At 31.8% G+C, this 12090-nt stretch overlaps 1 protein-coding gene across 3 annotated transcripts in view; it reads left to right on the top strand.

The window, feature by feature from the left end:
- AKAP9 (A-kinase anchoring protein 9) overlaps positions 1–12090 on the top strand; it is a 169940-nt gene that overhangs the window by 113468 nt on the left and 44382 nt on the right. For 2 of the 3 annotated variants that reach the window (XM_032761106.2, XM_032761105.2), the window contains 4 exons: positions 6670–6832; positions 7663–7875; positions 10631–10863; positions 11817–11936. In XM_032761106.2, coding sequence (XP_032616997.1) covers positions 6670–6832; positions 7663–7875; positions 10631–10863; positions 11817–11936 — 729 coding nt within the window. Of the gene's footprint in view, positions 1–3486; positions 3830–6669; positions 6833–7662; positions 7876–10630; positions 10864–11816; positions 11937–12090 lie in introns of those variants that run through there. The other variant, XM_058424853.1, reaches the window with a different exon arrangement.

The raw sequence follows: 12090 nt of genomic DNA, 5'->3' as shown, positions 1-12090 counted from the left end.
CACGGGCAAAATTTTTGAATATCAGGGCACTGGACAAGTATCTGCCTTATAGGCTGATTGGGTGATTTCATAACCTCTATTATAGGAGTTATTTACTTTAGATATTTGATTTGAGGGGTAACTTGCCCAGTGGTATGTCCAAGTCTATATTATAATACGTTTATTACAATGGTTTTACCTCTCTTTTGCTTCGACAGGCTATCGTACAATCAGGCCTGTGTTCACTTTATTGTTAGGTTCCTACTGGTTGGGATAGCTTTCATGATAGTTTGAAAAAGAATGCTTAAGAGACTGTCATAAGGCCCTTAGAGAGGTAATCTCTTTAACAGAATCCTTATTCAGTAGTCTCTTTGTGGTTCTGCAGAAATGTTATCTTTGAGAGTATGGTTTCACAGATTCTAGACTCCTGGATCAGGTAGAAATCAAAACCATCCTCTTCTTTAGGAATGTTTTTCAGCAATTAAAGTTTTCCAGAATCCAGAAGTATTATTTAGAGCCATAGGAGGTTATTTACCAAGAGATTCCCCTAGGCCTTGGGATAAATTAATGTAATTTATTCCCATGGAATTATTTTCACTGTAAGAAATTTTTATGGGCTTCCTAATACTTGTTTTTAAGAATTACAACATCAAAGCTACATGCTTCTATATTTTCTCAAAAAAAGGAATCTGAGGATGAAACAGTAGTGTAAGTTAAGATTTTGTTTTGTCATTGTTGTGTTTGAAATATAACTGTAATCAAAACACTGAAACACATTTTGCCTTCAAGTATTGTCCCCAGTATGCTTAGCATTGGTCTAGGCTCTGTCAGGGTAAAGTTTGCAGGTTATAGGCCCTCTGTGAAATAACTTCAAGAAATAGGTGAACAAATCAAAGTCCAAAAGAGAGCAACAAAAGTGTTTTACAGTTTGAAGAAATAATTTATGAAGAAAGGTGGTTAAATGGTTTGACATTATTTGATTTAAGTAAAGCTATTTTGTTTAGGAAACAACTCTATGCTGCAAATTAATAGCCTTCAAATATACATTAAAATCTTGATTATCTGAAACCTGACGATAATAAGCTAGTCTGGATAATTAAAAGTGTGTTCTTCTAAGTCATTTTATTATAACTATTTTTGATTGCAAGAAGTTTTATATGCTTTCTAAAATAGAGGGGGAAGCAAGATAGAATATAATTTGAATTATTCTAATTCAGTCACCTTTCTGAACATCAATTAATATATCATCAGTTAATATTACTGTTGTTACAAGGGCTGTATGCCACTATCCTGAATCATCTTTATTTAATACTGCTTTTTTGAGTCTTTTTTGCCCTAATTTTACTTAATTTTCTTTGTGTAAGCTTCTTACCTTGACCTGTGCTCCTAGTATAACTACTTACTTACAGGTTTTTGTTTTACATGGATGGAAGCAAGTTTTACATGCTTCCGAAAATGGGTGAAACAATAGACAATAATTTCAGTTATTTTAATTCATGGTCATCTTTCTGAACATGAATTAATATAATACTCCATCAGTTAATATACTGTTATGAGGGCTGTTTGCCCTGTTCTGAATCATCTTAATCTGTTACTTTTTTGAGTCCATTTTTCTCAGTAATTTTTCTCTCTTTGTAGTTAGTTCTTATCCTGACCTAAATGTTACTGTTTATAAAGGGCTATTTCTTCTTACAGATTTTGTTTTTGCTCCAAATAAGAGAAATTGGATATCAGATTATCAAAACAAACTGTAGTTTGCAGAGGGAGCAGGGAAAGAGTATTTTAAGAGGTATTTGATAGGCTAAGCATGGGTCCCCACAGTTCATAAAGCTGAGCATCTGGGATATTGACAACTTCTATCTGCCAGAGCCCCACTAAAGTCACATTTAGCTGCAGCAGTGATAAGATTAGGCCTCTATCTTGTATAGGTGTTTATTAGGGTTTCTTATGCAACCCTCCAATTAATCTGTGAATGTGCTTTGTTAAGACACCTTCACAGACTAACTGGAGGGTTGCATAAGAAACCCTAATAAACAAAAAATTTTTATTGCCTAGTCCAGACTTGTAAGAGGCAACTGCCCCTCCACAGCTACAAGCCATCTCCCTGTAGATTCTGGCTTTCTGTAGAAAATGTCATTTTCTCTGCCCTAATTATTATTCTACCTACTGTGAAATGGTTTGAGTACTGGTTTAAACAACTTTATAGTGTGAGTAGCTGTAGAATGGATTTGTGTTGGTATTACCTGCCTTCTTTAGTATGGGTTTTTCCATTTAAATAAAGGCTTTGTGGATTTAGGATATTTAGTTACTGGATAGAATAATACCAAAATGAGGGCTTTTTCCTTTCTTTAAAACAACTTTCATTATTGAAAATCTTTTAATATTAAAAAATAAGTTGTTTATCTTCTAAAATTCTGAGTGGCTTATTTATTCACTATTGCCCGGGTTTCTGGAGCTACCCAGAAGGCTATTATATATAACTTGGGCTTTTAAAGTTTAGTCAGGGTTCATAAGATACCTTAAGTGGTATAGTTTTCAGCTATTACATACAGTGTAGCTTTAAAAAGAATTTTTTCCTCAACATGTACTCCATAAACAATATGAAAATAGGTTATAACTGAAATGTCTATATTTAGTTTTAGTGGCTGCTTGAAAGATGAGTAATATTTCTAAGGAAACAGCAAAAGTAAGTTTTAATTTTCCAAAAATAATTATGGTTATTTTATATACTTGAATAACTTGTTACTAATGTGGACTCAAACATAATTAATTTCACATTTTTAAATTAAAGCAATTTTTTAATGGAATGGAAAAATACCAGCTTATCTTACAAACATTATAAACTTGTCTAAATGCCCTTTCAAAGCCCTGACGTGGAACTTGGATCCTGTCTGGCAGGCTTTTTTGTGGGCGTATTAATTCACATTCCACCTGTCAGTGTACCTATAGGTAAAGACATTAAACCACACCCTCTGTTCTGACCTTTTCCTCAGGGGACACTGACTAGAATCCTTTGGCTCAGCATGAGAGGCTATTTGAATAGCTCAGTTCAGAAGAGCTTTTCCTTTTGATTAGAGTGAAGCAGCAAGAGCAAGAGAAATAATGTTGCAACTGCATTTCTCAAGACTGCTACTATGGAGATTTCAAACTTGACCTTCCCTGCCAGGTTCTGCTTTGAAGGCTTACTTATTACTACAGACATCGTTGATATTAAAAGCAATTTTATTGCTCGTCTAATTAGATGTTTTTTATTCTTCTCTTCAAGGACTTAATTATGCTAGTTTAAAAGGTGTTTTTGTTTGTTTGCTTGCTTTTATTTTTGTTTTTTGATGGTTTTTGGTTGTTGTTTTGGTTTGGGTTTTTTTGAGGGGGGATCAAGATTGATAGAGACCTAAGTTTTTTTAGATTTGTAGTTTTTTTCCTGGACTTTCCCCCTCCTTTTATTGTGCAGTTATATGAATTGATTTTATAACATTTATTTGATAGTGCTAAAAAAGAAATTTTTATACTGCTATGGTAGATCTTGATAAACTAAGAAGAAATTTTTAATGTATTAGAAAACTGATAAAGCAAATTAGGAAGTTCAGCAGCTATATCTTCTGGGATGGATTCTTATAGCACCTATTTGGCAACTGTCAAACTCAGTGGCTCGTGGTTAGAAGAGCAAGATGAAGACATTTATGAGGTTGAATCTCGTGTGCCTTTACCACATCCTTTTCCTCTATGTGAACATTTGGATGAAAATAACTCAGTAATTGTTAATACTTCTATTTTCCATTTTATTCATAAAAGAAACGGGCATATATTAAAGCTTATTTCTAAAATTTCACTGCCTACCCCTCCTTATTCAGTAAGTATAAAAATATTCATTTAGTTAAACACTATAATGAGAAATTAAATTTTGAGTGCCTATATTAAGGCTAAATGGGATAGAACCTTGTTTGATGTGTTACTACTCATTCATCCTAGATGTATTTAAGGGCTAAATTTGGTCTGAGTTCCAACTTGGCTATGTTTTCAATTACAGAAAGCAGAATGAGATAATATTACATTTCTCCAATGCCAGGCAGGTTGTTTAAAAAGATCCTGCTTTTCCTTAATATTCTTGCTTTTGTATGTTTATGATGCCAATCCTGAATAAAAATGGAATAATTATTATATTTGAGAGACTAGGTATTATGATACTTATAAAGCAGCTAAGTGAATTGTCATTGAGCAATTAGGAAATGTTTACAATCATATGATATATTGGCTGTTCCAGTCCAGGAAAAAAGGAAGCTTGGGTTCTAATTTTAATATTCTTAACAACCTAAGAAACTTACTTTTTGTTTTTAATATGCCTCGTAATCTTGTGGAACAAGACCGTTTTCTGCTTTTTATATGAAATATATTTTATAAACATTGTTAAGGATAAGTGTTTAGCATAAAGAGGCTTGAATATTTAGTATTTCAGGTTCACTACAAGTTATTCAGTATAACTAAAAGTTATTCAGCACTTTTTATGACTTTCATAGCTTTATCCTTTACTAGCTAATATTTAACAAGCCAGATGGTTTTCAGAATAGTTTTGTTACCTCTTCTGCAACTTTTAATTAAAGTGACAGAATATTAACTGATACTTTACATGTACTTTTAATGTAATAGGTTTCTTAAATACTTTGGAAATATTGAATATTAAATCTTATATACTTCATATTGTTATAGATATTAGGAATAAACATACTCTAACTGAATGGAAGAAGATTCTTTAAATATTAAGTATTTAATGAACATTTATTTGAAGGGTGTCTCTTATCTCCTGATGAAGTGTGGATCTCATCTGCTATAATAAATCAAATTTTTTTTTGCTAGATTTACTGTGTTTGATTGTTCCAACTTTTTCATTTTATTTTATAAAACAAGTTTTTTTCTTGTGGTTTTATGATAAATATTTAAATGGATTATAAGGCTGGTTAAATCTTGTCAAGAAGTAGAACATAGAAGCAAAGACTTATTTAATTTACTTACCTAAAACAAGCATTTATTTTGTTGTAAATCCTTTGTTGTATCCTTATAGTAAATTTGAAAAAGACAAAAAGAAAGCATATCCTTTTTAGTTATATGTATTTACTAGATAGTCATTATGTAATGAACAGAAAAAAATGACAAACGTGTAAAAGCAATTGATATGTTTTTAAAATATGGATTGTGACTAAATTCCCATGTAGTTGTATATAAATTAGTTCATAATTTATTGTTATGTTTCTTTATAATAAAAATTAATGATATTAGTTATCCAGACTTAAAGGAAAAACGCTTGCCAGTTAAAAGTAAAAATATTCCTTTTGAGATAACAACATATTATCATGGGTATTTTAGGAAATAATTTATAATTTAAAATGTATGATTAATTTTCTATTATGAATCTTATACGTGTATTCATCTTAATCTCAAATAAGTTATAAGTGATATTTGAAATATCTTATTAAAACAAGAATAATCGCATACTGGATATTTTGGAAATTGATTTAGAGTAGCCATCAAAAGCTATAGTTACTCTAAAATCCATTTGCTATGACAAATACCGCTCAGATGTGAAAAGCGGAAGTCTTTAACAATAAAGTATTCTTTAATATTATCATGATTTTGTAATACATTTTCAATATGTGACTATAAATTAGAAACCACTACATTTGATCATATTTTAAGCTTAAAATGTAATATCTTTTTAATGCACAAAGTACTTTATATATAAATTTACAAATTCTTATGACTTTACTGTGAGCCTGTTATTAATATATGTGATGATTTCTTCTTAAAATTTTTAGACTAAATACTAGAAACATTTGAGTTCAATTTTTTCCCATGCCATTGTTTCAGTAATAACAGATAAGCAGGTACTGAGAGTCAAAAGCTCAGAAAACTAAGGCAGAGACAGTACTTTTCTGCAGTTTCACACAGCTCATTTAGTAGCAGTGATCAAGAGAGCTTTGGCCTTAAGCTTCCTGTCATCTTAGAAAATTGTTTAAGAATGTAGTCAGTATGTGCTATTGGTAGTATTTTAAGGAATCTGTGTTTATGGTTAATGTCTCTGTATTCTGCGGTTTTGAAAATAATCTGAATATTCATAGGAGCTTTAGGTGTTTCACAAATGGACAGAAATATAAAGTTTTTAGTTAAGTACGTGGATTATAAATATAATTTCATTTTGTTGTGCTACTATCGTTTTGTTAATTGATGCCATTATATTAATCATGTATTATTGGTCCCCCACAGTATACAGCAGATACTATAGGAGTCACAATCCATAAATACTAAATGTAAAAGAAAGTTTATCATAGACCGTATAGTTACATAAAATTCTTTGGCAAATACAATAAATGCCTGTGCTTCGTTAACTTTATATCTTCTTTTATATGATAAACTACACAGCCATTGATTTAAAGTGGTTTATATCCAAAAGAAGCATATTCTTTTGTTCAGTAAAGCTAGAATGCATCACTTTACGGAAAGTTGTGCACAGCCAATATACATGTCTCCTCTCATTTCTCCTACCTACTAATCTTAGCATGCACTGGCAATATCTAAATGACTACAATTCAGTAGTATATCTTTATTTTAAAATCCTCCTTTTTTCCAGCTTTAATGGGGAATGAAACTAGTATTTCCACACTTTATTTTCGTTTATGTATTGTTTCCCTCTTTGTTTAGCTTGAACATGCGAAAGTTACACAGACAGAGTTGATGCGTGAGTCATTTAGACAGAAACAAGAAGCAACAGAGTCCCTTAAGTGCCAAGAGGAACTTCGAGAGCGCCTTCATGAGGAGTCCAGGGCCAGAGAACAGCTAGCTGTGGAGCTCAGTAAGGCTGAGGGTGAGCAATTTGCCATTGACAACTAAGGGTAGAGAAATTTCAGTCTTAAAATAGAGATTTTTGATGCACAGCCAGGTTTGGAAGCCGTCAATCCAATTTAGAATGACCATTAAAAAGTACTTGTGGTTTATCTTCAGAGTTCCTCCAAGCAATTTTTAAAACTATATATATATTTAATTATAAAAAGAATTTATAGAGTTACAGAAAATATTAATAATTTCAGAAAATACCAAAAAGGATGGTGGTGACTCGTTACCATAATCACACCATCTTAAGACAACCATTGTAATTTAAAGATGAGGAAACTGAAGCTAAAAGATGTTATTAAATTGTTAAAGGGCACCAATACCATTAAATGGTGATTCCAGGCTTTGAATCTCTAAAGCCCTATGCTCTTTTTAATTCTCCTCTGCTGTTACGGGTGTTGGCCTTCTAAAATTACTTAAAATATCAATCTTCTAATTTTCAAAATGTGATTCACTTCACAAGCATCTAATTTGTATTAAGCTTTTGAGAAACTTACTGTTTATATCTGTTTAATAAAGTGAGTTACACCTACATAATGTGGTACTTTGGTATGGCAAAGTATTAGAAAATTCAGAGAAATTTCATGTTTATGCACAATGGTAAACAAGGAAATGTCTGCATTGACCATACCCTATTAAAGGTTGATAGTTGCTGTGATGAGCAGCAAATTCATTCAAGACTTTTAATAGGTTGGAATGATGGAAAGTTTTGCTAACAGTACACCTTTTGTTGTTTATATTAAAACCTAGTGGTTGAATTTGAAATGAATAATAGTTCTATTTTCTGTTAATTTTGTATTATAGGTGTCATTGATGGCTATGCAGATGAAAAAACTCTTTTTGAAAGGCAAATTCAGGAAAAAACTGATACAATAGATCGTCTTGAGCAGGAGTTGTTATGTGCAAGTAACAGATTGCAAGAATTGGAGGCAGAGCAACAGCAGATCCAAGAAGAAAGAGAATTACTGTCCAGACAAAAGGAAGCTATGAAAGCAGAGGCAGGCCCAGTTGAACAACGTATGTATTTTCAGAATTTGTATGAAACAGTCCTCTAATTTTATTTGTATTCTTCAAAGGCTTAAGGTGGCTTTTTTTCCTCTTTCAGTGCCATTATTCATATATTTTATAGAGAGATTTGAAAAATTATAAGAAAATCTACCTTACAGATAAATGTCTTATTAGCCAATCATATGGAATCAGGTTTTTTTTTTTCTTTTTCCTTAGGCAGATGTTAACAGGAAAAGATAGTTCTTCATTTATCCTCAAACTTCTGCTTCAAGAGAAAGCTGCAAATAGTGAGGCAGGATATTTTAAAAATTGTGTAAGGTTTAGTTCTAATAGCAGAGAGGCAGCAAAAAATGTATATTTGGATTAAATATCTAAAAGCACTGATCTGGCACTAGTAATGAGCAGGTGGAGGGGATTTTTGACTTGCAAGCAGAGTAGATTTAAAAAGGTCAGTGGCTGGTAGGCTGACATCTAGTTTAATGTAGTAGGAATTCAAATAATATGTAAATGTATAAGTAACCTTTCATTTTTCATTAAATAAGAAATTAAGTAATATCTTGAAGTGAAAGTTTGTTTAGCAGTAAATGTCAGTCCTTGTAACGATGGAACTTTAAATCCTGTTTACCATGTCCTCTCACTTTTATATTACACATGCAGTTGGATTTTTAAATATGCAATTTCACCAGTTTCATTTTATCAGTTTAGAAATACAGCATACATTTTTGTAATATAGTTAAGTTTCTTCCGGCTGCTCAAATTAATTAAACAGGTTTAGTTTGGGATTTTTAATATGGAAAGTATATGCCATATATGCAAAATATTCAAAAAATACTGGAACTTCTCAAAATGTTACCAGTGATAATCAGTGTCTTCAACTCTTGCTTTTGATACATGTGTGTGCCTGTGCATTATCCCATTTTAGGAAGTAGAAGACATATAAATTATACTTTTGTTGTGTCTTTTTTTGTTGTTTTTCTCTATTTTCCTAGGACTAGTAGATGCTGCAGTCGATGCAGCACCAGGAGCAGGTGTGTGTATGCAATTGCATGGCCAATGTTTCGGTGGTAGACTTTAAACTCCAAAATGTGGGTGACCTCTGGATTTTCAGCCAACTAACATCTCTAGTTTTGCAGTGTTGCTGTTGTTCCATACTTACAGTTTTTCTCTTTAACAACAACAAATAAACTTTTCTTACAATAAAAGTACAAATTTTCATTTGAAATTAACATCTGAGATTCATACTGACCATCATCTTATGATGTCGATTTTTGCATAGAGCTTAAAACCATTTTGATTTTTGTTTGTTTGTTTGTCTGTTTGTTTTTTGAGATGGAGTCTTGCTCAGTCGCCCAGGCTAGAGTGTAGTGGTGTGATCTCGGCTCACTGCAACCTCCGCCTCCTGGGTTCAAGCGATTCTTCCACCTCAGCCTCCTGAGTAACTGAGACTACAGGCGGGAGCCACCATGCCTGGCTAATTTTTTGTACTTTTAGTAGAGACGGGGTTTCACCATGTTGGCCAGGCTGGTCTCAATCTCCTGGCCTCAGGTGATCCGCCCACTTCTGCCTCCCAAAGTGCTGGGATTACAGGCGTAAGCCACCATACCCAGCCATTTTGAGTTTTTTAAGAAACCATTTAACAAATATATTAAACTCTTTCAATCTATGAGTTTTTTAAATACTCCTTCTAAATGAGGAAGTATGTAAGATGATGGTAGCAAAAGGATCAGTGAAATTTAATAAGAGGCTTTCTGGTTGATTTATTTTTATATTAACATCTAATATTGTTTTAAAAGGAAAGCTGTTTTCTAGAGATCCCTAGTCCTGAGTACAATGTTGGCATACTAGTTAGTTTAAAGACCCTAGGGATATGTTCTTTCCATTTTCTTCATTAGAAGATTGTTTTATTTTTACTGTATACACTTTGTTATATTAATAATATTAATAGCTAACACATAGTGCTTACCATACCTCAGACACTTTTCTTTACATATATTAACTCATTTAATGCCAAAATAACTCTGAGAGATCAGTAATAATATTATCCTCAGTTTACATATAAGGAAACTAAAGGACATCATCATAATTGTCACATGGGAGATAAGGTGCTGAGCTAGGTTGAGCCTATGGTCTGTTCTTAAGCACTACACCACACTGCCTCTCATACATGTCAGTTTTCCCTTGATTCACATATGTGTGACCATGCAAAAGCAACTCAGGAATATAGATCTAATAAGGAGTAAGACTAACAGGAAATTTCAATTATAGCTGTATTTATATTTCTGTAACTCTTAGACTTGCCTTGGTTAAAGATTTACACTGTTTGATCTTCACGTTTATTGTGTATGCAAATAAAATTGACTTTATGGGTTTGGAATGAATTGCTTTTTGCCTGAGGTGAAGAAAACGCTGAGTTTTTTTCTGTGCTTGAATTTAATTGGACTTTGTTCTTTGCCCAATAGTAAAAATAGACTTTTTTTGGTCATTTGCTGTGTTCTTTTCACAAGAATATTATTTTTAGTGACAGGACATATTTTTTGTTAATAATTCTGTATAATTTTATTAATAATGGCTTGTTTACTTATATAGAAATATTTTAATATAATTTTGATATTTTCATAAGAGAATATTTACTTTCATGTGTATTTAAAATAATTCTCAGCCTTTTATTTCATGAACGTAAAATTTGGAAATAGTTATCAGGGATTTCATTATCATAACATCATTAATTGTGATTTAATTCAGTATATTTTGTATTAATAAACAGAATTACTACAGGAGACAGAAAAATTAATGAAGGAAAAACTAGAAGTACAATGTCAAGCTGAAAAAGTACGTGATGACCTTCAAAAACAAGTGAAAGCTCTAGAAATAGATGTGGAAGAACAAGTCAGTAGGTTTATAGAGCTGGAACAAGAAAAAAATACTGAACTAATGGATTTAAGACAGCAAAACCAAGCATTGGAAAAGCAGTTAGAAAAAATGAGAAAATTTTTAGATGTAAGTATTCTCAAGTTGAATATTGATTTTTCTTAGTGGAATGTTCTTTGCTAGTATACTAGGCTATGAATTTTAAATTATGAAAAGACTGTTGAATTAGTTTTTCCGTGTTTTATTAGGTGTCGATTCTACTAATCGATCAAAAAGTACTATTCCAATTTAAGATTCCAATAATTTTTATTGTGCAGCACTCAGAATTAAAATCAGTACATTTTATTATGTATTGAGTTATACATAATAAAAATTATGAATAAGCCCCACTAGTTTACCTTTCCAAATTCAAACCAGAAGCTTATTCTAGTTTTTTATTTAGGTAGGCAAAGAGATAATGGGCCACCACTGCTTCACCTGTAAAAGATACACATAGGTAACAGTGTGGCCATTGGAAATGGGCCTGGAACAGTGGTCATGCTGTCATTACTCTCTTCCAAAAAGATGTTAAATCTCTAATTTCACATTTTTTTTTCTTTTGAGATTTCACTTAAGCCTGATATTCTCTTCATAGATCAGAGAATCAGATTCTTACTCATTTTATAACTTTAGATGTAAAACCTAGATTAGGATTCAAGAAATTGATTTACCAAACAATTTGTTTTATTTGTTTAATGGCTAAACTAACATGGAATTCCTCCTTTGTTCCAGAAAAGTAAATTCATTTTAAGGTGAATATTTTTTCATCCTGCATTTAATATTACTTGAATAAAAAAAGAAATGTACTTCAAATAATATTTTAATATTAATACTTGAATTTTTGTTGAGGAGGCCAAATAGGCTATATGGCATATAAAAAATAAAATGTTATCTTTTAAAACTTTTGTGGTTTGGGATATTCCATGATCATCAGTCCTTTGTCTTCAAACAAAACTAACATATATCTAAAGGAGAAGTAAGAAATAATAGCTTCACTAAATACTGTTTCTTCAGCTGCTATCATTATTATCATTAAACTTTAGGAGCAAGCCATTGACAGAGAACATGAGAGAGATGTATTCCAACAGGAAATACAGAAACTAGAACAGCAACTTAAGGTTGTTCCTCGATTCCAGCCTATCAGTGAACATCAAACTAGAGAGGTAAGGACTTCACTGATATTGCCCAACTTACAGTAATTTGTATCAAGTGTAAAATAAGATGCATATCATTAAAAACTTAAAAGTGGATTCTTTCCGTTGTATGTAAATCTTCAAAATCAGAAAACTTAATATTACTTAAGCATGAGAAGGTAAT

The sequence above is a fragment of the Hylobates moloch genome, unplaced genomic scaffold (assembly GCF_009828535.3).
Source record: "Hylobates moloch isolate HMO894 unplaced genomic scaffold, HMol_V3 SCAFFOLD_1, whole genome shotgun sequence".
In the NCBI taxonomy this organism is placed as follows: Eukaryota; Metazoa; Chordata; class Mammalia; order Primates; family Hylobatidae; genus Hylobates; species Hylobates moloch.
This window is presented reverse-complemented; position numbering and strand designations above follow the sequence as displayed.